The sequence below is a fragment of the Taudactylus pleione genome, unplaced genomic scaffold, assembly GCF_031769625.1.
Source record: "Taudactylus pleione unplaced genomic scaffold, aTauple2 ptg000038l, whole genome shotgun sequence".
Taxonomy (NCBI): Eukaryota; Metazoa; Chordata; class Amphibia; order Anura; family Myobatrachidae; genus Taudactylus; species Taudactylus pleione.
Window position 1 is genome coordinate 2,452,996 of NW_028284440.1, and position 24,636 is coordinate 2,477,631.

Sequence of the window (24,636 nt, forward strand, 5' to 3'; positions counted from 1 at the left end):
TAAAAAGGTTTTTAGAGGGGGGGGAAAAAAAAAAAAAGTATCGAAAATTAGTAATAAGGTCATAGATTCACATAATATAAAACAGTGGGTATCCTGGATAGCCTGTCCACCTCCTTAGGGAAGTTTGTTTTGGTTTTCCCTCCTTTCCATGTTCTGTTTCCTCCATGTTTTACGAGTGTTTCCATAATCTCTGTACAATTCTGTTTGGTTGATATAGTTGTATCCTGAATTTTGTATAGCTTATGCTGTGATAACTTATCTAGATTTTGAGTCTATTAAATGTTCTATTGATTGCAATATTTCTTGGATGCTGTGATTTCCGTATCTGTCAGTCTACATACTTTGATAATGGGTACCATTTGCTCGGTAGGAACAGTTGTCCAAAATGTTTAATTTTTTTCCCCCTCAAAATTTGTGTTGCTTGCAGAGAAGGTGGGTCATTTGCATAGTATAGTTCTCTTTGGAATCCTATATAGTTTTTCACAGTGGCTTGATCCCACCAGCTGTTACCTCAGTTATGAGCCTTCCTTGTAGCCTGGGGAAGAGAAAGCACTCATTGTCCTCTATTAGCTCTCCTTCACTGATGTTTTCCGAGTATGGAGAGAATATGGTATCTTGTTTTTTCTGTGTAAGTGTTCATATTGTTGTAGTTATTTAAACTGCTTAAGGTATATTGGAAGGTGGTTTCAAAGTAGAGAAGGTGTATACCGTTTGCACTGTAATAGCGCTTTTGCTAAATACTGCCTTACAATACTGGGTAAAGGGTAATCATCTGTCTGAATTCATGAGGATTACTGAGGTTAATTAGATGTTTTGCTTCTAATTAACCTCAGCCGTGACTATATGACCTAATGATTGTCAGTACAGCCAAGAGTTTTTTGGCAGTATCTCTTTGGAAAAATGTTTGACATGACCTGTGTGACCTTTACAAGACATGTTTCTTTTGTGTGTAAATATATTTTATATTAACAAAAAATAATAATGGCAATAGACCTAGGCTAGTTTCATACTTGCCGGTTTTGTCCGCACAAGCCGGCCGGTGTGTGGAAGGAAACATTGTTTCCTATACACCACTGGCGTGCAGGGACGGCCCGGCAGCCATCCTTCCAGTTGATATTCCCGGCTGCAACACGGCAACCGTGCCATGTGAAAGGACTCACCTGCTTAACTATATTTCACACCCGGCAAAACAAAACCAGCAAGTGTGAAACTAGCCATAGGGATAAAACAGCATGCATCATCAGGCACTGAAAACATTGCTGTTTATTGTATAAAGAAGTTTTTCAAGTACTAGAGTGCTGCACCTGCTGGATGAGTAATGTACATATATATCACACACACACACACACATATTTCCCAACTAAACATGCATCATTTTCCACAAGTTACTGTAAATATGTATAGAGGAAAAAACGCAGGGTTAGAATTAAATATTTTAATAATCTTAAATAATTCATAATGTTTGAACTATATACAGTGTATTTAGTTAGATGTTTTAAACAGAGAGTGAAAATGTACACATTGGGGGCGATTCAAATGTTTTGCCGCCATTTTTTTTTTAAGTCGCCCGACGGAGCAATTCAATTGTTGCTCCATCAGGGCGCAATAGCCACTGGCGCCGGCATTTGTACTCGCACCCCCAGGAGGGATCGAGCAGAAATGTGTGAGAAACCCCCTGGTTAGAGCGTGCTAACTTTAGATGGGTTTAGCCGTTTTACACGGCTAAACTCTGGGAGAAGAGGGTGACAATTAGTGAGTGACCAGAACAATTGAATTGCAACACTGGGGGCTCATTAATTATCACACCTAAAAAAAAGCAATTGAATCGCCCACAATTGTCTCTTACAACTGGGAAATATTTCACAGTGCAAAAAAAGGTGCTAAGAGGTGAAAGTACTAACTCGGCCATCATGTCTGATTTTACTCTCTGCATCAGTGTGTAGGGTCATACAGCAAGCATTGTTGGAGCTGAACTACAAGAGATGGAAGCCTGAAATAAATACTAAAAACACACAGCATGAAATAATAATTAAATGTATGTAAGAGAATATCATTTTGAGCAATTGTATTTAAAATAATCATGACATAAATCAACAGCAGGAAATATTTAGAGGAGGGGAAAGAAATGTCACTAATTATCTTTAATTGTGGAGTTACATTAATATCATAAACTAATATCACATGGGGGGGGTAAGCAACTGGCTTTCATACAGTACTCAACAGAACCTCCACATTAACATGTCAAAATGTTTTGTCCATTAATGAATATTGCCAGTTAATGACACATGAACACACATACTTGCATACATTCTGCAAATGTGTGTTGTAATATATTAACTACATTGCCTGAAAATATTGAGGGGGCAGCAAAGCTACAACTGGCACAGGTGTAACCATTGCAGCCTTACAGAACTAAGACTAAAGGTTCAACCCCACTATCGGTGTGTTTACATTTTGGCCATGTATTTGTGTGGGTGTCTCCAGTCTCCTCATACATCCAGAAAACATGCTTGTAGGTTAATTAGCTGCTGACAAAAATTGAACCATAGTGTAAGTGTGGTACAGAATTTAGGTTGCGACGCTCTAGGCAGGGCCAGATGGGAAAGATTTAAATTATTATAGGTTCAACACTAATATTGTGGCGTAATGACGACTTCTGGCAGTTCCTGCAGCGCTTCCGGCGGGGAGTATCGCTAATCCTAACCCTATTTCTCCCCCTACATTTCAGATGTTGGCATTGGGAACATGTTGATATTCTGCACATGCCGACATGTTCCATGTTAACATTTCAACAATGTCTACATCATACAGTAACTCTTGACATTATGACTACATCCCATTCTTTATATAGTATACACATTCTATCATGAGCTTACAATCTATATTTCCTACCACATGTACAGTCACAAAGACAGATTTTTCCTGCTATATCTTTGCTGCGTACGCAGCAAATCACGCAACGCATGGCACGAGGCGTGTGCCTGCAAGCGGATACACGCACTGCGTTCGCACGAATGCATGGTGCTATCGCAGTGCGCACTGTAGCATATGCTGCTGCAGGTAATCGCATGGCGTGATGCGCGAGCATGTTTGTAGTGCGATCGGCAAAGATGTAGCAGGACACATCTGTATATAGGTCTGTGTGTGTATATGAAGAGGCGAGTGGATGAAGAAGGCGTTATGTTACGTTTAGAAGAAACTGCAATATATAAAATTAAAAATTATCTAGTATAAACTGATTTAAGAATGGGACATAGCACTTTTATCCACAAAAGACATAGAAAATAGGCTACAAACATATAAGATAACATTGTTACTATGATCACTAGGTCATAACACCATCATCAATTCAAAAATAAGTAATTTTCTGAAAATTGTTACATAACATGTGGTAGGAAAGAAAGATTGTAAGCTCATGATGGAATATGTATATTATATAAGGAACGGGATGTAGTCATAGTGCTGACATCACAATGTCAAGGGTTATGATGTAGACATTGTTGAAATGTTAATATTGAAATTATATATATATATATATATATATATATATATATATATATATATATATATATATTTCTGCACATGCCAGCATGTTCACATTCACACACATGTATATGCACAGACACTAATATATACAGGTTGAGTCTCCAATGTCCAAAGTGCTTAGGACCAGGGGTATTTTGGATAACGGAATATTCCGTATTTTAGAATATATGCATACCATAAACAAAATATCTAATGAATGGGACCCAAATATACACACAGAATGCATTTATGTGTTCTATGCACTTTATACACACAGCCTGCAGGTAATTTTATACTATATTTTCAATAATTTTGTGGCTCACGCAAAGTTTGTGTACAGAAATGAAATTCATTAATGTTTCATATACACAGCCTGCAGGTAATTTATTCAATATTTTAATAATTTGTGCCTTAGATAAAGTTTGTGTACATTGAACCATCAAAAAACAAAGGTAACATTATCTCAGTCATGCCAAAATAATTCCGTATTTCGGAATATTTGGATATGGGAGACTCAACCTGTATGTGTATATATAAATACACACACACACACACACACACACACAAACACAATGTTTCAATATTGGAGGTTTGATCTGCAGTGGTTGCAGAAAGAACTAAACTCTTGCATCGGAGCTGACTGCTCGGCAGGAAGAAAGGGAGCACTCCCATAAGCGTCTTATTGAACACAGCCGGGAGTTCAAAAAGAATGTCCCTGAGGAAATCCGGGAGGTTGTGGCTCCAGTTCTAAAGAGCTTTCAATCTGAGATGTTTTACTGAACTTGGGTTGTAAAGCGGATTACGTAAAGCCTGTCTTCACAAAGATTCTACTTGAATCTAAACATTGATATTGCTATGGCTGGATTATAATAATAGTGCTAATCAATGGATGAACCATTTTGTTAAATAAACAATTTTGTGCGGAGAGTGTATATACATTTGATCCTCATATATAGATACACACAGATGTTATTTTTTTGTCAGAAGCCTAATAACCTACCAGTATGTTTTTGGATCGTGGGTGGAAACCCAAGAAAACAAACTGCACATCATTAGGGTCTTGAGGAAATTGAACCTAAGGCCTCAGTGCTGTGAGGCAGCAAGCAAACCCATAGCACTACTGTGCTACTAATTAGAATCCCTTTTTTTGCAAAAATCTTTAACTGTCCCTTTTTTTTATTTATTTGTTTAATAAGTATACATATGGATAAACAGACGACTTAGAAAAAAGGAAAATGATAAGGAGAGAATTAGCAAAGCAGTTCATATTACTGTGGGATGGTGATCATAAAATGAAAGACTGCACTTCCAAAGAGCTTTTTACATTTGATAGAATATATATTAATTGCAAACAAAAAGTATTCAAATACAGCAACAAAATAACAAGCAAATGAGAAAGGGGATATAACAGAACACTGGGAGCCAAGTTTAAGAGTGACCAAAAAAAAAATCTCAAAATCAGAGAATATTTGATAAAACAAACAGATAATAAATAAAATAATGATGCTGGTTATTAAACAAAAATAAAACCTATAACAAATGTTAAATTCAGCTCCAGCGATCTGTGCCTTATGGTATTGGGGAGTTGAAGGCAATGTGCCACAGATTTTTGAGCAAATAAGCAGTCATATCTAAGATTATAAACAAAACCAAACCTCAGGCAATAAAGGTTTGTTTTCTGTGTGACTGCACATTGCTATGTGATTGGTTATTCTGCCAGCCAGCAAATATTGAACATTTCTGTTGTCCTGTTACTCCGGTCTAATGTGTCAGTTATCATCAGGTGGAAGCCTTAACAGAAGAGTAATATCAATTACAAAAGGATATCCAGTACTTGCCCAGAAACGTGAAAAGAAACTAGATTAAATATCAATATCCATATGAACTACCTTAAATGAAATACAATATTCACTTAAATATAAGAAAACATATATGCTTCAGTCTCAATAATGCAACATTGCAGCATTAGATATAAACAGAGGCAGAGGTAGCCAAGACATTTCATCATCCATCCATATACAGACTGTATAACACGATGTGAGCAGTACCATTAGTTCATAGAAACTTTCAGTAATAAATTACACTATGGACTAGGATTGGAGTATTACCAGAGTACAATATTGAGCCCTAGCATTAAGACAACATTTAAAAAAAAATCAAGAGATCAGTGAATTCACAATTAGCAACAAAAAGGGCAAACAAGGCACTAAAGTCATTAGTGTTCTGCACAGCAGACAGTTATAGATATGCTAGATTCCATTTTTCACCATAAGCTTTCTGCATAGCCATCCAACTATGGAGCATACAGGCGTATACATATCCACATAGGCCAACTCTAGATTTAATGTACTTCACAAGTCTTTATACTCATGCGGCACAAAACTCTACCTGCTGAACATACAAGTCGTTCACATATGTAAAGACCTCCAGTGACATTAATAAGTACATTTGGAACATTTCCTGCAAGCGCACAAGATTGAAACTGCATGTGCTTCTACTTACATAAAAAGTGCATGCCATCATTCTTCATTACCAGAAAGATTCCCTTCAGTCCTTACACAGAGTGTCCATTGTGCAGCGGAAAAATGCTACCCCCATCCTCACAGTCTTATCAGAAATTAAAATATTGGAAATAAAATCCCGGAAGTGTTTGAAGGTTATGAATAGTTTTTCTTTTCAGATTAAGCAGCCTTTATAGTCACACTGCTTATAGGTAAATAAAGGACTATAGAACCACCAGTGTCATCACAATTTCTGCTAAAGAGATATAAGCTGGGTACACACTACACAATATTGTTAACGATTTGGCAGATTGCGATGCATCAGAATGACAAATCATTAATATCGTGTAGTGCGCGCTCCCGTGGGGTCGTCAGCCGCATCACCTGATCTTTTGTACATGCAATCAAATTAGACGATGTGGCTGATGATCCCATGCAGCACTATGCGGGGGAGGGTCATGTGTTGCATCGCTGGGTACACCTGTCGTTTAGTGTGTACCCAGCTTTACAATCCCGCAGAGCGCTTCATGAAGCTGTGCAGACAACAGATACACTGCGTATAAATGAGAAAAGCACTTCATGTAATTATGCTCTTCCATTACTCTATCTGGTCATTTGTACATGACAGGTGCATTATTTCATTATGTAAACGTCTGCTACAAAGTGAAAAATAAAAGAAAAGAAACCTAAACAATGAAACACTGTCCCGCCCGCTGTACTAGATGATTTTAAACATGTTATATTTTTGCAAACACTTAAATAAACAACTTCATTAAACCATTGCTAAAGTGTGCCCATTGCAGTTTAGAGTAAAAGGGTTTTGCATTTTAATAGTAACTTTTCCCACCATATGCAAAAAAATATATATATTTAGAGATGCATCAGAGCTATTATTATAGGTTACTATTGTCCTTTTTGCAACCTCAGTAAATCCTTGGAGTATGGATTACTCTTTAGCTGAAATAGGTTAATACGATCATTTGAATTGGCTGTCTGCAGACAGGGCAAGGCTTGTTCCTTTTCTTAAGCTTTTTGGCACAGGTAAAGCATGCCATGAGATGCCCTGTTCTGCCATGGACAATACATCCATTCTTCGGCCTGGTCTGACAAATGACACAAGGTTCAACAGCTGAAAGAGGCAGGCCTCGTTCTGTATTTTCCTGCTGAGCCTGTTCCTGCTCAGTCTCTCTGTACTCCTGACTGCAGGAAGCAGTACTACCAGACGTGGAAGGCTGAGAAAAGTCCTCCACCTCCTGGGACTCTAAGCTTTGTATTCCAGCGTCCTCCTTCTTTGAGAGAACTGAATCTTGTAAATCTGTCAGTTTTGCTTTTTTCCCATCGGGTACATCAATGCCTTCATCTTCCTGTGTATCTTCCATCTCTTTTCTCTTCGAAGATCGAGAACTTGTTTCCTTTTGGTCAGGAAGCCAGTCTTCACGAAGAGACCAACATCTGTGACAGTATCTTGGAATAGGTGGGTTCAATTCATCACATTGCAAACACTTCCAATAATCCTGGAATGACAGGTAAAACATGGAATTCATCACAAAGGCAAAAGGAACACAGACACACATCATTTATATATGTGTGTACACACACACACACTACAAACACCAAAAGGGCGCTTATAGTGTAGTAGGTTTTAAAGCTCAATTAAATGAAGTATAAGATAGGCATTTTGCATACATCAACAGTTCTTTGTATATAGCTATCTGAATGGTCCGTTTCTCATTTCAGAGTGGAGTTTAGGGAATCGGATATAGATATTCTTACTATGGTTTTCTCCACAATTCAAAATTAAGATGTTGAAGCATACTTTCTTTCTTCCACCTGCTGAAACACGTGAAAGAATGAGAGCATACTGACAAATACTACCTTTACAGCATGAAACACCCCTGAAGAATTTGTTTATAACGAAAAGTGGTGGGTGGCGGTAGTTGTACTACCATAAATGACACACAGGCCAACTAAGAGCTCAACACGGAGAGGGAGATTGTGAACTTCCCATTAACATCTGTCGCGACTGGTGGTCAGTTATGGCCCAGCAAAGTGCATTGGATTCTAGAAGTGGACAGAAGACCTCTGGAGAGAGGTTGACCCATGCAGTCTGGATCGCTTCCCTCAGCTCCCTCATATTTGTAGGTGCAAGATCATGGGTACAAATGGACCTCTCCACCACCATAAATGTTCGATTGGGTTCATGTCGGGCGAACATGGTGGCCACACCATTCAACAGAACTCTCCAGAATACTTCTCTAATTGCAGACAACTTGGGACAGATGACATGGTGCATTATCCTGATGGAATATTCCATAATTGTGGGGGTACATGAAGTCCTGCAAATGGTCATCAAGCAATGCAACGTAGCGGTTACCAGTCAATGACATGTTCAGACGGGTCAGCGGACCCAAACCATGCCACATGAACACACGCCACAGTGTTATGGAACCTTCACCAGCCTGCACGGTACCTTGTTGATAACTGGAGTCCATGGCTTCATGGGGTCTTTGCCACATCCAAACCCTACCATCAGCTCGAAAACAATTAAAACCAAGACTCATCGGACCACACCACGTTGCCAGTCCTCCGGTGTTCAATTAGTGCTGTCATAAGCTCAGGTGAGCACCATGTTCAGTGTTGTAGTGTGAACAGGGGCACTCTTGTGGGTCTTCTGCTCCCATGTCAGCTAAAAAATGCTGCACTGACCTGCTGGATATGCATCTGGTACCTCCTGCAATGATTGTGGATGTGATATGAGCCAGCGTCACTCGTCTGTTACCACAGAGAATTCTGGCCAAAACCAGCTGGTCACAACCATTAAGCACCCATGGTTGGCCACTGTAATGTCCACGGTGAGTGGTAATGCCTTTCATGAGGTATTCCCGGTTCACACGTGACACCGTAGATCGAGGAATGCTCGATGTTCGCACAACTTCAGAAATAGAATGTCCCATTTCCGTTGGCCACCCATTATCATTCCCCATTTGAACTCCGATAATTCACATTGTCTTGCCATATTCAAACGAACTCACGAGATGTCAGATTACAACTGATGCAGGTCTGGGCGTTTCCAAGTCACAGTACCATTACATACTGCTATCCCGTGACTTTTGGCACTTCAAGTGTACTACATAATGAATAGCCTTCGGCCTTGTTTCTTGGGTGTCTTTGGTGGAAAGGTCTCCTTGTAAGACCATTTAGAATTGTGGAGAAAACCATAAAGAGAAATACCTATTACTGGAGTCTGAAGGTTGCTCTCAAAAGTGGGAAGCAGAACCTTAAAACATCCAGATAAACTATATACAAAGATTTTTTTGATGTACGGAAAAAAACCTAGGTAATGTAATTTAATTGATCTTTAAAATGTATTATACTAGAAGCTCCCTCTTGGTATTTGTAATTTTGCATCAGATCCGCTGTGGCAGAGACTGGTCCATGAGGAGCAGGTCTCAGTCATCTCCAAGAGACTTTACAACTATAAATTTGAGCCATTTTATTTATAGTTCTATTTATGAGCGCAGGAGAAGTGTTTATATTTGTGAACCCTTCATGGTACAGGCATCCAAACGAAAAACAAGTTGGATGATCCTGTATACCTGTGCTGACACCCTAACCTAGGAGAAATGTCTGCCACTTGAAACTCCTACTCTATGAGTACAGTCTGCAGCGAATACTCCATCTAAAATTTCTTCCACAGGATTTATTTGGACTTATCCATCGCATTGATGTACTAACTGTCAAGTTTTTATATTGGCTATATTACATTTACAGTTTAAACATCTTAGAAAAAGGAATCCTAAAAGAGGATTACACCATAATTTAAGCAATTCAGACAAGCCCGCTTATTTTATATTGACGTATGCACAATACTTACCATTAATAGCCCAATTTTGGTATCATATTACTTAAACTATGAGTTTAAGCAATATGTTGTGTTGTGTGGTCTGGTGTGTTGTCTAATGTTTATTTTGCTAGATTCATTGCTGGCTAGGATCATACAGGAGGGAGGAGCAGTATATTTTGTACAAGTTGTATACATTTAGCACACTGAGGGCTTGATTATATCGCTCTATTGTTCATGACTCAGAACTCATTCTGCACAAAATTACTTACAGCTTCAGAAATTTCAGTATCTTCATCAAAGGAGTCCGCGTCGGTATCCTCAGCTTGGTATATAGTCACTTGATACACCTAGGTTTACAGAATGCAAGAAATTACATTTGCAAATAAAGACAATGGTATTCATATAAAATCATTCATAATCAATACAAAATGGCTTTGTAAAAACAGGAACATGAAACTTTTAAAGAATCCAAAATATTGTAATTTTAAAAAATCAACGATACAGTGAAGTCGCAAAGTGAATCTAAGAACAACTACATTTATTGCATATATTTAATTTGTCATTTAGTCTCCTACAAAACAGGTTAAAGAGTGAATAAACTATATTAAATAGTGGAGTACCATGGACAAGTAACTGCTGTTTTATTAAATCATCTCCAATGGCAGCACTAGTTTAGAAAACATTTTGGGCTTAATAAAATCTATAATAAAAGTAATTGTTCAGTAGAATATATATATATATATATATATATATATATATTTATATTTATTTACAGCTATAAACGTACTACCCTGTCTGAATGAATTCCAGCAACACTAAATAACTACATCAAGTGAAACAATTCACAATACAACCGATTCATATACATAATACTTCAACTATGAATCCAGTAACCTGATGCCTTTGTACAATTATTACAATGCCTGCAATGTTATCTGCTTAGTGTTCGCCCCAAATTTTATTTCTGGGGCAGTCTGCCTGGCAAATATCCCCTGCCACCCAGTACTGTGACATGGCGCTGCACTGATGTTTCATATAGAAACATCACAGTGCCCGGTGGCATTAGACTGGAGAGCAAAAAATACCACCCACCCCCAGCAGAAAAAGGAAGGGCGCGGTTGCCGACGGGAACAGTTGCCGGTGAACAGTGAAGACCGTGGTCCTCCTGTGTCCACTCTCTGCTGGTCAGAGGCCACGTCTTTGTTACTGGGCCTTCTGTGTACGCCAGCAAGTAAAGCAGAAGGTGGGTGCTGTTAAAAATAAAATGCCACGGTGTCCAAAATGCAATTGGGCTGTATCTGGGTGCTGTTAAAATATATATCTGTGTTCAGCCAGCTGTTACCCATAATGAGTAGGACTTTAAATCAGAAAACAACAATCCCAAGTTTCTTTAAGAAAAATGAAAGCAAGAACACAACAGAGCCAGAGATTTCCCAACAAGGACACTGCAGATGAGGCTGGTCCATCTTCTAAATCGCAGTCTGTTTCGCATGAAAAATGTTTTTGTTAAACATCACATATCAAGAGTAAACAGTGAGTGCTTTAAAACATTTCAGTGGCTGTTGGTAAAACATCATGGAATAATGTGTTCCACGTGTATAAAATATGGAAAGAGACCGGCCACAAACAAAGAAGTGAATTGGGTTAATATTCCGTGCAAAAGACTTTGAAAATAAACTAACTATAAGCAAAGTAAGTTACACACCAATACGTGTTCAAATATACTTCATAAAGTGCGTGTTTGAAGAAACTGGCTAAGGGGAAATGAACAATCAGTTCTGATAACTTGCAGAGAGATGACAAAAAATGAACGGCATACTACATTGTACAGAAATTTGCTTGAGCACTGCAGGGCTATAGGTTGAAAAAGCATCTTGATATTAGAACAACCAAGCTACTGACTTTAGAAGCAACTAAGATATCCATTATGGAAGTGAAACACACCAGCTAATAATTTTAAAAAATCTCCATCTTGCTGGTGAATGGTCAGACCTTTGAATAAATTGTTCCAATACGAATGCTACTGCATTTAAGAAATATCTATGGTAAATACTTAGGGGAATATTCAATAAGGTGCGAAAAGTCGAAAACCTTTCGCCTGGCGAGGTTTTCGCCGTCATCACTGGTTTTCAATGCGTAAAAGTTTCGCGCGCGCGTCCCCGCTTATCAATTTCAAATTGCCGAAAATGGCACCGGCGAATTCGGAGCTAGCGAAAAGTACTGTCAAAAATGGGGAAAACAGCCTGTACCCCGCAAAAAGCTGCACTAACATAGGGGATCACTATAGGGATGTACTAGTACCCCTAAAAAAAAAAGTTAATCTGGGTACTTACAGTCAGGTGCATAAGTATTGGGACATTGACAGAATTTACATATTTTGGCCTCTATTCACCACCACAATGGCTTTGAAATGAAACAAACAAGATGTGCTTTAACTGCAGACTTTCAGATTTAATTTGAGGGTAATTACATCCAAATCAGGTGAACGGTGTAGGAATTACAACGGTTTCTATATGTGCCTCCCACTTTTTAAGGGGCCAAAAGTAATGGGACAAACTAAACAATCCTAAATCTAACTTTCACTTTTTAATACTTTGTTGCAAATCCTTTGCAGGAAATTACAGCCTGAAGTCTGGAATGCATAGACATCGCCAGACGCTGGGTTTCATCCCTGGTGATGCTCTGCCAGGCCTCTACCTCAAATGTCTTCAGTTCCTGCTTGTTCTTGGGGCATTTTCCCTTCAGTTTTGTCTTCATCAAGTGAAATGCATGCTCAATTGGATTCAGGTCAGGGGATTGATTTGGCTATTGCATAACATTCCACTTTTTAGCCTTAAAAAAACTCTTTGGTTGCTTTTGCAGTATGCTTCGGGTCATTGTCCATCTGCACTGTGAAGCGCCGTCCAATGAGTTCTGAAGCATTTGACTGAATATGAGCATATAATATTACCCAAAACACTTCAGAATTCATTCTGCTGCTTTTGTCAGCAGTCACATCAATAAATACAAGGGAACCAGTTCCATTGGCAGCCATACATGCCCACGCCATGACACTACCACCACCATGCTTCACTGATGAGGTGGTATGTTTTGGATCATGAGCAGTTCCTTTCCTTCTCCATACTCTTCTCTTCCCATCACTCTGGTACAAGTTGATCTTTGTCTCATTTGTCCATAGGATGTTGTTCCAGAACTGTAATGGCTTTTTAGATGTTGTTTGGCAAACTCTAATCTGGTCTTCCTGTTTTTGTGGCTCACCAATGGTTTACATCTTGTGGTGAACCCTCTATATTCACTCTTGTGAAGTCTTCTCTTGATTGTTGACTTTGACACATATACACCTACCTCCTGGAGAGTGTTCTTGATTTGGCCAACTGTTGTGAAGGGGTTTTTCTTCACCAGGGAAATAATTCTTCTGTCATCCACCACAGTTGTTTTCCGTGGTCTTCCGGGTCTTTAATACCTCTTTTCCACCAAAAACCCAGGTCCGACCTGGGTTTTTGGACATGGTTCCAACCCTGGTCAGACCCAGGTCAGATCCATTTACACTGCACCTTTGATCTGGGTTACTCCCAGGTCAGCCCTGTTCACACTGAACTCAGGTCTGCCCTGCTAAACCTGTGAGGTCATAAAAAGTGGGAGGTGAATGCTCAACAACCACCAATCCTCTCATTTTAGGCATGATCCAGGTCAGATAACCTGGGTTGCACCGTTTACACTACACCATTACCTGGATCCATCCTGGGTCCAACCCTGGTAGCTACCTGGGTTGGATTGCAGGGTCACTTGACCCAGGTTATTTTTCAGAGACCCTTTTACACTTAGCTGCGACCCGGGTAGACCCAGCAAAAACCCAGGTTTTTGCTCTGGTGTAAAAGGGGTATTAGTGTTGCTGAGCTCTCCGATGCATTCTTTCTTTTTAAGAATGTTCCAAACAGTTGATTTGGCCACACCTAATGTTTTTGCTATCTCTGATGGGTTTGTTTTGATTTTTCAGCCTAATGATGGCTTGCTTCACTGATAATATGAGATCCAAAGAGCTGTCACTGAGAGTCGACAGCAACTGATTCCAAATGCAAATGTCACACCTAGAATCAACTCCAGACCTTTTACCTGCTTAATTGATAATGAAATAACGAGGGAATGGCCCACACCTGTCCATGAAATAGCTTTTGAGTTGATAGTCCCATTACTTTTGGCCCCTTAAAAAGTGGGAAGCACATATAGAAACCGTTGTAATTCCTACACCATTCACCTGATTTGGATGTAATTACCCTCAAATTAAATCTGAAAGTCTGCAGTTAAAGCACATCTTGTTTGTTTCATTTCAAATCCATTGTGGTGGTGAATAGAGGCCAAAATATGAAAATTCTGTCAATGTCCCAATATTTATGCACCTGACTAAGTTTTCTCAATTGCTTGCTATTAGCATCTTTGCATAAGTGGCAAAGAATGGAATTAAGCAATATTTTTTCATCAAAATAAGTAGTCCCTGCAAGTTTGGGGTACATGAAAATGGATGCTAGCATATTTTAAAGTTACTAAAGTAAAGTTTTTTTAAAAAAAAAAAAACTTAAAAAATCCACCTGCCGCTAGCACCTGTAATCTTAAAAACACCTGCCGCATACTTGGGGACCCACCTGGAGACTATTTCGCTAGTTTTTATGTTTGTCCCTCAACTTTGGTCTTTTCTGTCCCCCAAATTTAAAGTACTTTTTTGAGGTGTTAAGTATTTTTTATTTTATTTTCAACACAGTTTAGCTTTGGGGGACTGTCCCAAGGGTGCAGGGGGGTTTCCGCAAGTTTGCACCCCTAAACACCAATTCTGCACTTTTTTCCACCAGCTTTCATAGGCGAATCTTTTTCGCCGATTCCAATGCATTGACTTTCCGCATCGGTGAAAAGTCTTTGGAATTTAATACGGGGAAAAGTTTTCACCTGGCGAAATGAAGTCACCGGTGAAACTTTTTCGCTGAAAACACCTTTTTGCACCCAACTGATTATGCCCCATAGACACAGTTATAAACTACTAGAAGCAAGATCTCCAGATATGCCAATAATATCCCGTTTTTCATGTGTTTTCCATACAGAGAGCTATGATCAAAATGAGGCTTGTGCTATTCTTGTTTACCATCATTCTAGAATTGAAGCTCTTGCATTCTTACCTTAGAAAATAATAATCTAGAATGGGCAGTTGCATCTAAATTGTTTGAACTAGAGTCCTACAAAAATCTAGATACAAAACAAATATGCCTATATCATCAATAACTGAGCTCAAAGAATATTTTCCAAATTTAGCAAAACTAGCTGCTATTGGGCTTCCTATATCTTTAAGCACAGCTGAAGGTGGTTATTTTTTTCTCTAAAACGAATTAAAACCTGTTTCAGGAATCACATGAAGCAGAGCATACTTAATAATTTGATACTAATTTCATTAGAGGGACCAGATCCTACAGACTTTGAAAAAGCTGGCCATACATCAGACCAACTTTCCTGGTTGGATTGAAAATCTGGTAATGTATGGGAGCAAATGACAATCAGCCATTTGCCCCCAAACACCGGAAAACGGACTAAAGCTGTTGTTCAGACAAGTTGTTTAAATCAAACAGATGTAACCAACTAGGCTGAACGACCTTTTTTCGTGTTTTCTGGTGTTTAGGAGCAAATGGCTGATTGTCATTTGCTCCCATACATTACCAGATTTTCATTCCAACCAACCAACTAGTGGAATGGGTGGAGGAAAGTTGGTCTGGTGTATGGCCAGCTTAAGAACAGAAGAATATATAAAAGAAAATTTAAATTAAAGATAAATATATAAAAAAAAAAAAAGTCAGGATTTCAACATTTCATTATTGCCAAGGCCCCCAAGATCTGCTTGGGAGAACACTGGTGCTGCCACAGAATTGCCCTGCTTGAGCATCTGTGCACAGGTCAGTCATCTAAATAAAATGGTTCCACTGGAGAGGAGTAGGCAGCTTCTTCACAGAAAACTCAACTATTATTATTAGATGAACATTCATTGAAAAGTTACTGCACACAAACTACTTTTTACCAAAATGGCAAGATCCAACACTTTCTGAACCTAACAATACTTCAACACTGATTTATAAATTCCTTTGGAAATAAACCTGTATCGGTAACTACTGAGGCTTGGAGGGGAACCAAAAAGTCAATGGAGTTATTTGTAAGAGGATATAGAACAGGATCTAGTCACAAGACTTTGTAAAATAGTATGTTTGCTCTGGTGAAGTATATGCATCATATCACCCTAGTTTTCAGTGATATTCCCTAACGTAGATTATCACTTCACAGATATTACTTCACCCATGAGTAGACCAAAACAAGAGATATGGTAAGAACTTACCTTTGTTATCTCTGTTTCTACGAAGTCCATAGGGTCCACAGGGTTGACCTTGGGGTATAGGTTGGGAACCAAATCCGGGCACCACGCAGTTAAAGCTTTTAGCTCCCAGGATGCACTGGGTCCACTCTCCCTATAACCCCACCCCCAAGCCAGAGGCACCTCAGTTTGTAAGTAGCCAAAGGCCGGAGGAGGAGAGAAAAAGAGAGAGAAAACTGGAACACTCAATAACCATACTCACCGAAATGGGAGACGGAAAACCGGTGACCAGCCACACAGCCCATATGAAGCCAGGTGCGTCAGGGCGGGCGCCCTGTGGACCCTATGGACTTCGTAGAAACAGAGATAACAAAGGTAAGTTCTTACCATATCTCTTGTTTTCTACTTCAGGGTCCATAGGGGGTCCACAGGGTTGACCTTGGGGATGTCCCAAAGCAGTTCAACCAAGGGTGGGGACGCTCCTGTGCTGAGAGGAGAATCCGTCGCCAAAAAGGAAGCATCCTGAGAGGCAAAGGAAACCAATGCCTAGAACCTTAAAAAGGTGTGGACAGAAGACCACGAGGCCACCCAGTAAGGCAAAACAGCCGAGGCGCCACACACGAGCCGCACACGAGGGTCACATGGCCCGAGAAAAAACAAGCATCAACAACAGGAAGGCCTACCCATGGGTAGGCCCCTGAGGAAGACCTACGAGGCCATCCAAGCCAACATTTGGTTATAGGCCGGCCATCCTTTCCTGTGAAAACCAGAAATCTCAGACCACCAATAAGGAGTCCGATTTCCGTAAGGAACCTGAACGGATCACATAAATCCAAAGAGGCCAGACCACAGTCAATGAGGCCACACCAGCCGAGAGGACTGGGGACAGAATGGCCGTACCATAAGTTCCAGAATAATATGGAACCTGAAAACCACTAAGAAGAAACACAGGGCGAGAGCAACTCCCACCCTGACATGATGCCCTCCAGAAGAGGGAGCCACATGAGAACGCTCCCAATTCAGACGCTCTCCTGGTTGATATAAACACCCTGAGAGAAAGAGAGAGCCTAAGCAATAGACCATGTAATGGCTATCACAACCAGCGGTTCCATTGACTGTCCCCGGAGGTAACGAAGAACCACTACTTACTCCCAAGGAGTCCCTAGGGAGGACAAATGGAGGCATAATCAAGAAAACACTCCAAAGGATGAACTGGATACCAGAGTGAAGCAATTCCATATCTTAACCATACTGACAGTGTAGAGATCCGCACTGTCAGGAAGACCAGGCCAAGTGTGAAACCCAAGCCAGCCGGAAGGAATGCCAGAATATCTGGAAATCCTGGACACCAGAGGATTGTATCGACAGGTACAATACCATAAGATTTATGGCTGCCACAGTTTGTGGTAGGTCCCAGCAAAAACTGATCCATTTGCTCTAATCATTCCAATGATGACAAAGCCAGGGAAGCCGTAAGACCACTGTAAGGACACAGTCAAAGACAAACGACCCAGGTCAAAGGCAAAACCAAGGACCCTGAGACAACAGGTCCGGGCAGTGAAGCATCAGGGATGGAGTATCGATGTAGAGACTCCGAAGATCCAAGTACCCCTGACATCTGGGGCAATCAGGAGCCACCAGCAGGAAAGCATCTCCGTCTCGATTGAAAACACTTCCAAAGACCTCGAGGAAGAAGGGAGACCGGAGAACACAGGTACACAAAGTGGAAGGACCACTTCACCGACAAAGAGTCGCTGAAGTTTGCTTCAGAATCCCCAGAGCTGAACTGTAACACCATAGTGTGATAAAGTCAGAAGGCCATGAGGGTCACCTCAGGGGGGCCCCCCCTGCTCACCAGGAGATGAAACCTCTCTTGGGGAAGAGACTAGTCCCCGGGATGCACGTCGTGACGGCTGAGGACTCCCGCTTCCCAATGGAGAGCTCCTGAAATGAACGCTGCCGAGATGGTCGGGAGGAGACCCTCGGACTATGTCCGAATATGTGACATACCTGTCATTGCCACCCAACGAACAGTGTTGCTAAAAAGGAAGCCACTGTCCTGACCCTGTCGGACTGAACCTTTTCAGGTTCACCGGGAAACAAGAGTTATGCCAGAGTAAGTTAATTGACAGGGTGGAATCGACAGACGTCCAACTGCACTGAAAAGGATTCGGTCCAGACACTGTCCCTAGCAAAGAAAACCCTGGACGAGATGGCCATAGCCACCCGGACAGGGACCGACTTGCCTCCGGAGAGAGCATCATCGTTTGAACAGTTATCCGACAGAAAAAACTCATTCCATCTGGAGATGAGCCAATTATGGAAAGGCCTGGAATGGAACTGAGCCCATTCCACCATGCATCCCAGAGTGTAAAGACATCTGTCGACTGCGCAGACAACCATGTACTCCTAATGGAAGAGAGGAGATTCCGTCTTACGCCAGAAGAATTCTCAGATTCTGAGAATCCAGCAGGGATCCTAGATGAAGAATACCCAGAGAGGGATGCAGGGAGGACTTTTTCCCCGTTGATTAAACGTCTGCACCCTGAAGAAGCCACAGTCATCCTGACCTGGCCGTAAAGTACCCCGGTGATCCCGCTAAGAGCAGGAGGCCGTCCAGGTACAGGAGCATTGGGATATACTGAACAGAAGAACTGTCAGAAAATCCAAAACGCTGGTAAACCCCTGTGGGGCTGAGGACAGTCCCAACAGGCAGAGCCCGAAAAATTGTAAGTGTTGCTGTGATACAGCAAACCTCAGCCCATGCTGAGGAAAGGTCTCTGTAAGTACCCGTAGGCACGCGTCCTGTATATCCAGTGATACCCTAAAGTCCCCAGGTTCCAAACATCGTATGATGGAGCATAGGGATTTCCTCCTGAGCCCAGGTAGCTTTAGGAACTGGTTCAGGGAATTGAGACAGAGAACAGGCCAAAGAGGACCATTCAGCCACCGCACCAGAAAGAAAACAGAACAACCAGTCCCTCACTGAGATAGTGGGGATGGCCCAATTAGCTCCGCTTACCGCAACAACTGCATAGCTTTCTGGATCTGTAAGGCCCTTGTAAAGAGGGCGTACCCTCCTACCCACGTAGCCGCGGCAACTTGACACTAATACCGGGCGAACTGAGAAAATCGGTATCTCCCAGTTGTAGGCCTGTCCCGTCAGACTGAAGAGATATCCGTAGGTTCAGAAGCAGGATCGGCTGGCAGTCCAGGCCTGCTCGGTACTGGATATGTCGGCCCTTGTAGATGCCGACAGTCTACGAAGAAACAGACCTTTAGGCTGACCCAGAGGACAAAAAAGACTTAACAGACTTAGTCTGAGGCCTTGTAGTGGGCATAGCTGAAAGCGGTAAACTTGTCGTTAGTAATACTGCCAATGTTACTACAATCTTGTCAAGGTCAGGACCAAACAATATCAACCCTAAAGATGGTATCTGCACCTCTGCATTCCCAGAGCGCAGCCATAGGGTATTACGGAGGATACAGTCGCAGCCGGAACTCTGAAAGTTAGGAGACTGGTATCCAATATAGGCATGTCCACCTATGACAACTGCATATATTACATGAGCGACCAAATACATTTGAACCCCCGACGTGTTGGAGGGGAAAAAACGTTACAAATGCATCAACCCAATATGCAATAGTATTAACCAACCATGCTATAGCCATGGTAGGATGGGTAACAACTCCTGAAAGCAAGTATACTGATTTCAGGCAGAGTTACCACCTACGGATCCGAAGAATCCGACCACGCAGGAATGGGAGGCGTAGTAACGTCTGTAATCAGACGAGTAACACGCCCATCCCCCCCAGGAGGGGCTCGTGATGACCCTCAGGGAATTTGGGACAGGAGGCCAAACACTGTTGTAACACCTCCTATCTGGCAACAGCCAGAGTCCCGCTATGCGATCCACCCGCTAGTCAGCAACAGGTAACCCGAAGGCACGCAATACTGAGGGTGTATGATACAGGTGCAGGTCAACATTCACTCTAACCAGAATGGACCTGCTACGAGCCCTAAAGCAGGGATAATAATACCTGAAATAGGCTTCCCCCCGTGTAAGAGGGAAAGAGCCCCGAACAGTACCCAGTTCACGGCAGAGCCAACTGGGAAGTAACCACAGGGCGTCAACCACGCCAATTAGCGTTTCGTAGAAAACGACATCCACCCAGGGTGGCTGTTGTGGTAATCCCTGCAAGGGGAATGACAGACTATTGTGGCACCAGGGGGAATTCATATACTGCGAAAAACCCCTGCAGGGAGCGGTAGTCTGTGTCACAGGGGAAGAGTGCAAGAAGCTGCGAGATACCCTGAGATGAAAAGGGCAGTATGGTGAAGTAACCCCAAGTGAGGTACAACAATGGGGCCCGCCCGGCGATCCGCAATTGAGAGGATCCCGAGAAAACAAACCGCCCAAGGGGGTCGTGAAAGAGGCCGGCACCAGATGACGCCACATACAGAACCCTTTATGAGTCAAATCCTCCGCACTAACACCTGCAGCACATGACTTGCAGGATAGTAAAAATGGGTGCAGTATAACGCTCTATCTCCTGGTCAGACATATCTGACCAATCTTGGCGGAAATATCAAGCAGCGCTATACTGGTCCTGACTGATGCCAAAAATTAGCTGCAGGAACCCATTTTCAGCGTATGCAACACACAGTTCCATCTAAAATATGGCAACGTGCAGCACGCAACAGTATGTGACAAACCACACAAATATATTAACAAGTATATAAATGTGAGGTCTCAGAACCACCCTAAGTACAGCTGTATTAGGGCAGATAAAGAAAAGGGATAGATATACACTGACAGGTGAGAGAATAAAGTACAGTCAGCACTAGCATAAGTCACATACAATGCAGATATATACATATATACATAAACATGTCATATAATATACTGCACTATTACACTGCATTCAACTGCCCAGATTCAGTGTCTGGGAAGGCTACAGCGCTGTGTACACTGACCTGATGGTGAGGTACGCAGGGGGACTGGACTCACTGCCATCCTGAGAGATTTCTGCTGCACCACAGAGATAAAATGGCCGCTGGAGACCTCAGAGGAAGCGTGGCCCGCGGAGGAAGCAGCTCAGCGACGCCAGACTATGGATACTGAAAGGCGCGCTGAGCTGAGGGGAGGAGCCGCTGTAACAGGGAAGGCTGCCTCCCCTGGCCGGCTATTAACCCCCGGGACGCCGGCTCCCTGCACCGATCGTTAAGTCCCTGGTGGTCTAGTGGACACACGGGGTATGGGGGGCCCGCCGCCACTGCCGGCGCCTCCGGTCTGTCCCCTGAGACCGGAGGCACAGGACTGCATTTGAAATGCGCGGATCACCGCAAGCGGTGATCCGCGACCTTACCTGCTCCCCGTGGATCCGGCAGCAGTCCTGGGCGCCCGCAGAGTCCGGCTAGTACAGACTCTGGGGTCCCGCTGAGATCCCCAGATCTGTACTGGCGTCTCAGCACCAGCGGGGTGACGGAGCGGCAGCTTAGACGTCCTATGGACAGTCCGACGCTGCCGCTCTGAAGAGTCCAAAGTCCATGAAAAAACTTTGTCCCTAAAAAAATAAAATAAGCTTAGGGGCTGCTAATCAGCTCCCCCTGCGCTAACGGTGACCCGACTCCGGCCGGGCACCAACTTAAACTGAGGTGCCTCTGGCTTGGGGGTGGGGTTATAGGGAGAGTGGACCCAGTGCATCCTGGGAGCTAAAAGCTTTAACTGCGTGGTGCCCGGATTTGGTTCCCAACCTATACCCCAAGGTCAACCCTGTGGACCCCCTATGGACCCTGAAGTAGAAAGTATTTTACATATGTCTCTGAAGTAACTATTAACAAACCTAAAAGGGCTACAGAAAATAAAATACAGATCACTAGTTTATGCTTCTAGACTTATGTAAATTGCTAAATTTATGTTGAATCAGTTTTGCAACTTGTTTCAGCATAACTGGTATTTACAGACAATTTCCATATTCCTACCTTGCTGGCAATTCTTCTACATTGGTAGCTGTTGCTGGCACCTGTGCGCTCAGTGTGTGTGGGAAAAGGTAGGCAGGGAGCTCGCTTCTCTGCTTTCCCACTCACAGCTGAACAGATTACAGTGGTGTTAGAGCATTGAAGACGAGGGCCACTCACTGAAATGTACAAAACTAGGCAAGTGCATTTCAGTGATGTCAGAAGATTCTGATCATCATCATCATCAGTACCCAAAGCTGCAGCAACAGACCAGGCTTACAGCAGCCTAAGGAAGTAAGAAAGGGAAATACTGCAATGAAGGCATAACGATTTGGAGAGGTTATGTAAAATACATACATAGAAATAACAGAAGAAATAAAAGTAATAAACACATACTGCTCAAAATCACAATGCCTTCACATAAATTATATGGAACAATCTATTAAAAACTTCTCAAATGTAGTGAGCCAATCCTATTACAAATAGTTATCAGCTGTGAATTCCATAAAAAAAAAAAATTATTTTCTATAAGAGGGATCAATATTTTCTGACAGCATGCTAAAAAAGTATATACACTTTGCGTGTTTAAACTATGAATTGTCAGATCGGAAACAAAGCTTACACTGTGAATGACTGATTCCTATACTGAAGTACTAACACATTATTAACGCTCATCCTCAATCATCCTGATTTAATGCTCCGGTTGGAAAGAATGGAAAGGGGCAGAATGACGTGGGCAACACTTGGTTATGAAAATATAGCCCTAATACACATTTTTGTTCTACGAATGATTCACAAAACGTGCATCTGGTACGTGTGTCCTATCCACACAAAAGGATCAAATAATTAGCCGCAGAAGCCACCGGAAAGGGATCTGGTGGCTTCCACACATTAACTTCAGAAGGCAGCTTCTGCCCGCACCCTATGACTAGCGTAATGCACATATAAAAATGTCTAATGCCAGCTTCCAACAGCTACTAACTGAATCTGCCTCAACAAGCTACAGCAAGCACAGGACCATTAATCCTAGATTTAACAAGGAAGGTCCTCTCTATTATGTTTTATGTTTACACCTCCTTTATCTACCACACACTGTATGCACTTTCAGATTTCATTTGTATGTAGTGTGCGATTTGTATGCCGTCCTGAATTGCAAAATTGTTACCTTCAAAATAAACAATTACGATAACCTTAATGTCAAGATGCATATGATATTCACATGAGTATGTAACACAGATGGGGGTTAGGTTTTCTTTGTAATGTGTCAGTACACTTCAAATTATATTACTGAAAGCATATTTCTACCTCATCATCTTTATCATCATCTGCAAGACTCTGTTCATCTCCACTTGGACTGTAATCATCTGAATAAACAGATTCCACTTCAAATTCAACACTGAACTGGTCAGAATCAGAACCTGGATCCAACCAATCAGAATTGTCACTTACTGAGCGCACATCAAGGTCCTATAACAAAAATCACAGGGTAAAATGATGAGACTACCACTACTCATGTATTACATTCTCCACTACAGAAAACAATGAAGGACCAATGAAGTTTGCTTTCTTATTGGACGTTTTAATTATATTTCATACTCATCAGACACTGTCCACAGATGTGTTTGTAAATATTGATAGAATTGAAGACATCAAAATAAGTCAGCTATAAATCCTAATGAAGGTTTAAGTAGGTGCTTTAATGCACAGAGACTCAACCAGTTATTCTGAGCGCCTTACTGACCAAAGTCACACACATTATAATATATATATATATATATATATATATATATATCACATCTGCATGCGCCAAAGGCAAAAGGGACGTGTCTTTAAGATGCATCGCCTTTTCTTAACTCTTGGGGGCGTGCCCGGCACTTACAGACATGCCAGGCTGCACCCAAGCGCTGCTGTCATAGTGAATGGATCCTGGGAACATGCGCCCAGCATCCATTCACCGACGGTGACCGCTACACTGCAGTTTTCCCCACCTGCGGGGAACTGCAACCCGCGGGTGGGTATGGCACCTGCAGGCTGTTTTAGTGGGGCGCTGCACCCTGCCCTATTTCTAACGGGCAAAAAGTACCCTGCCCTCTGGCGCGGCTATATGGACATGTCGGGGTTTGCTGTTCGACGCACACTGCTCGGGACACACTGTTGAAATGAATGCAATGGCAGTGCGGTGGCGGCCTCGGGCAAACCCCAACTGGGGGCAGGTTCAGACAGGTCCATGCATGTCAGTGCGCATGAGCGACCTTGTTGCAAGTGTTGCATACAGATATATCAGACCATTCACCAAACTTTTTAGACAGACCTGTAAATGACTATTCAAAGTCACCAGTTTCATGATCTGTATTACGTCTTATATACATAATATATGGCAGAAAGGGTTAAATGATACCTTATTCACTATTAGACATAGTTCAGGCAATACAAAACACATTATAGAATACATATTACAATTCAT

The 24,636-nt window shown here is 41.9% G+C and overlaps 1 protein-coding gene across 5 annotated transcripts in view; it reads right to left on the minus strand.

The window, feature by feature from the left end:
* Positions 1-5,865: 5,865 nt before the first annotated feature.
* MDM2 (MDM2 proto-oncogene) overlaps positions 5,866-24,636 on the minus strand; it is a 39,236-nt gene continuing 20,465 nt past the window's right edge. For all 5 annotated transcript variants that reach the window (XM_088452495.1, XM_088452489.1, XM_088452491.1 and 2 more), the window contains exons 9-11: positions 23,478-23,639; positions 10,140-10,217; positions 5,866-7,540 (exon numbers count right to left, since the gene is read on the minus strand). In XM_088452495.1, coding sequence (XP_088308621.1) covers positions 6,980-7,540; positions 10,140-10,217; positions 23,478-23,639 — 801 coding nt within the window. In that variant the 3' untranslated portion in view covers positions 5,866-6,979. The remainder of the gene's footprint in view (positions 7,541-10,139; positions 10,218-23,477; positions 23,640-24,636) is intronic.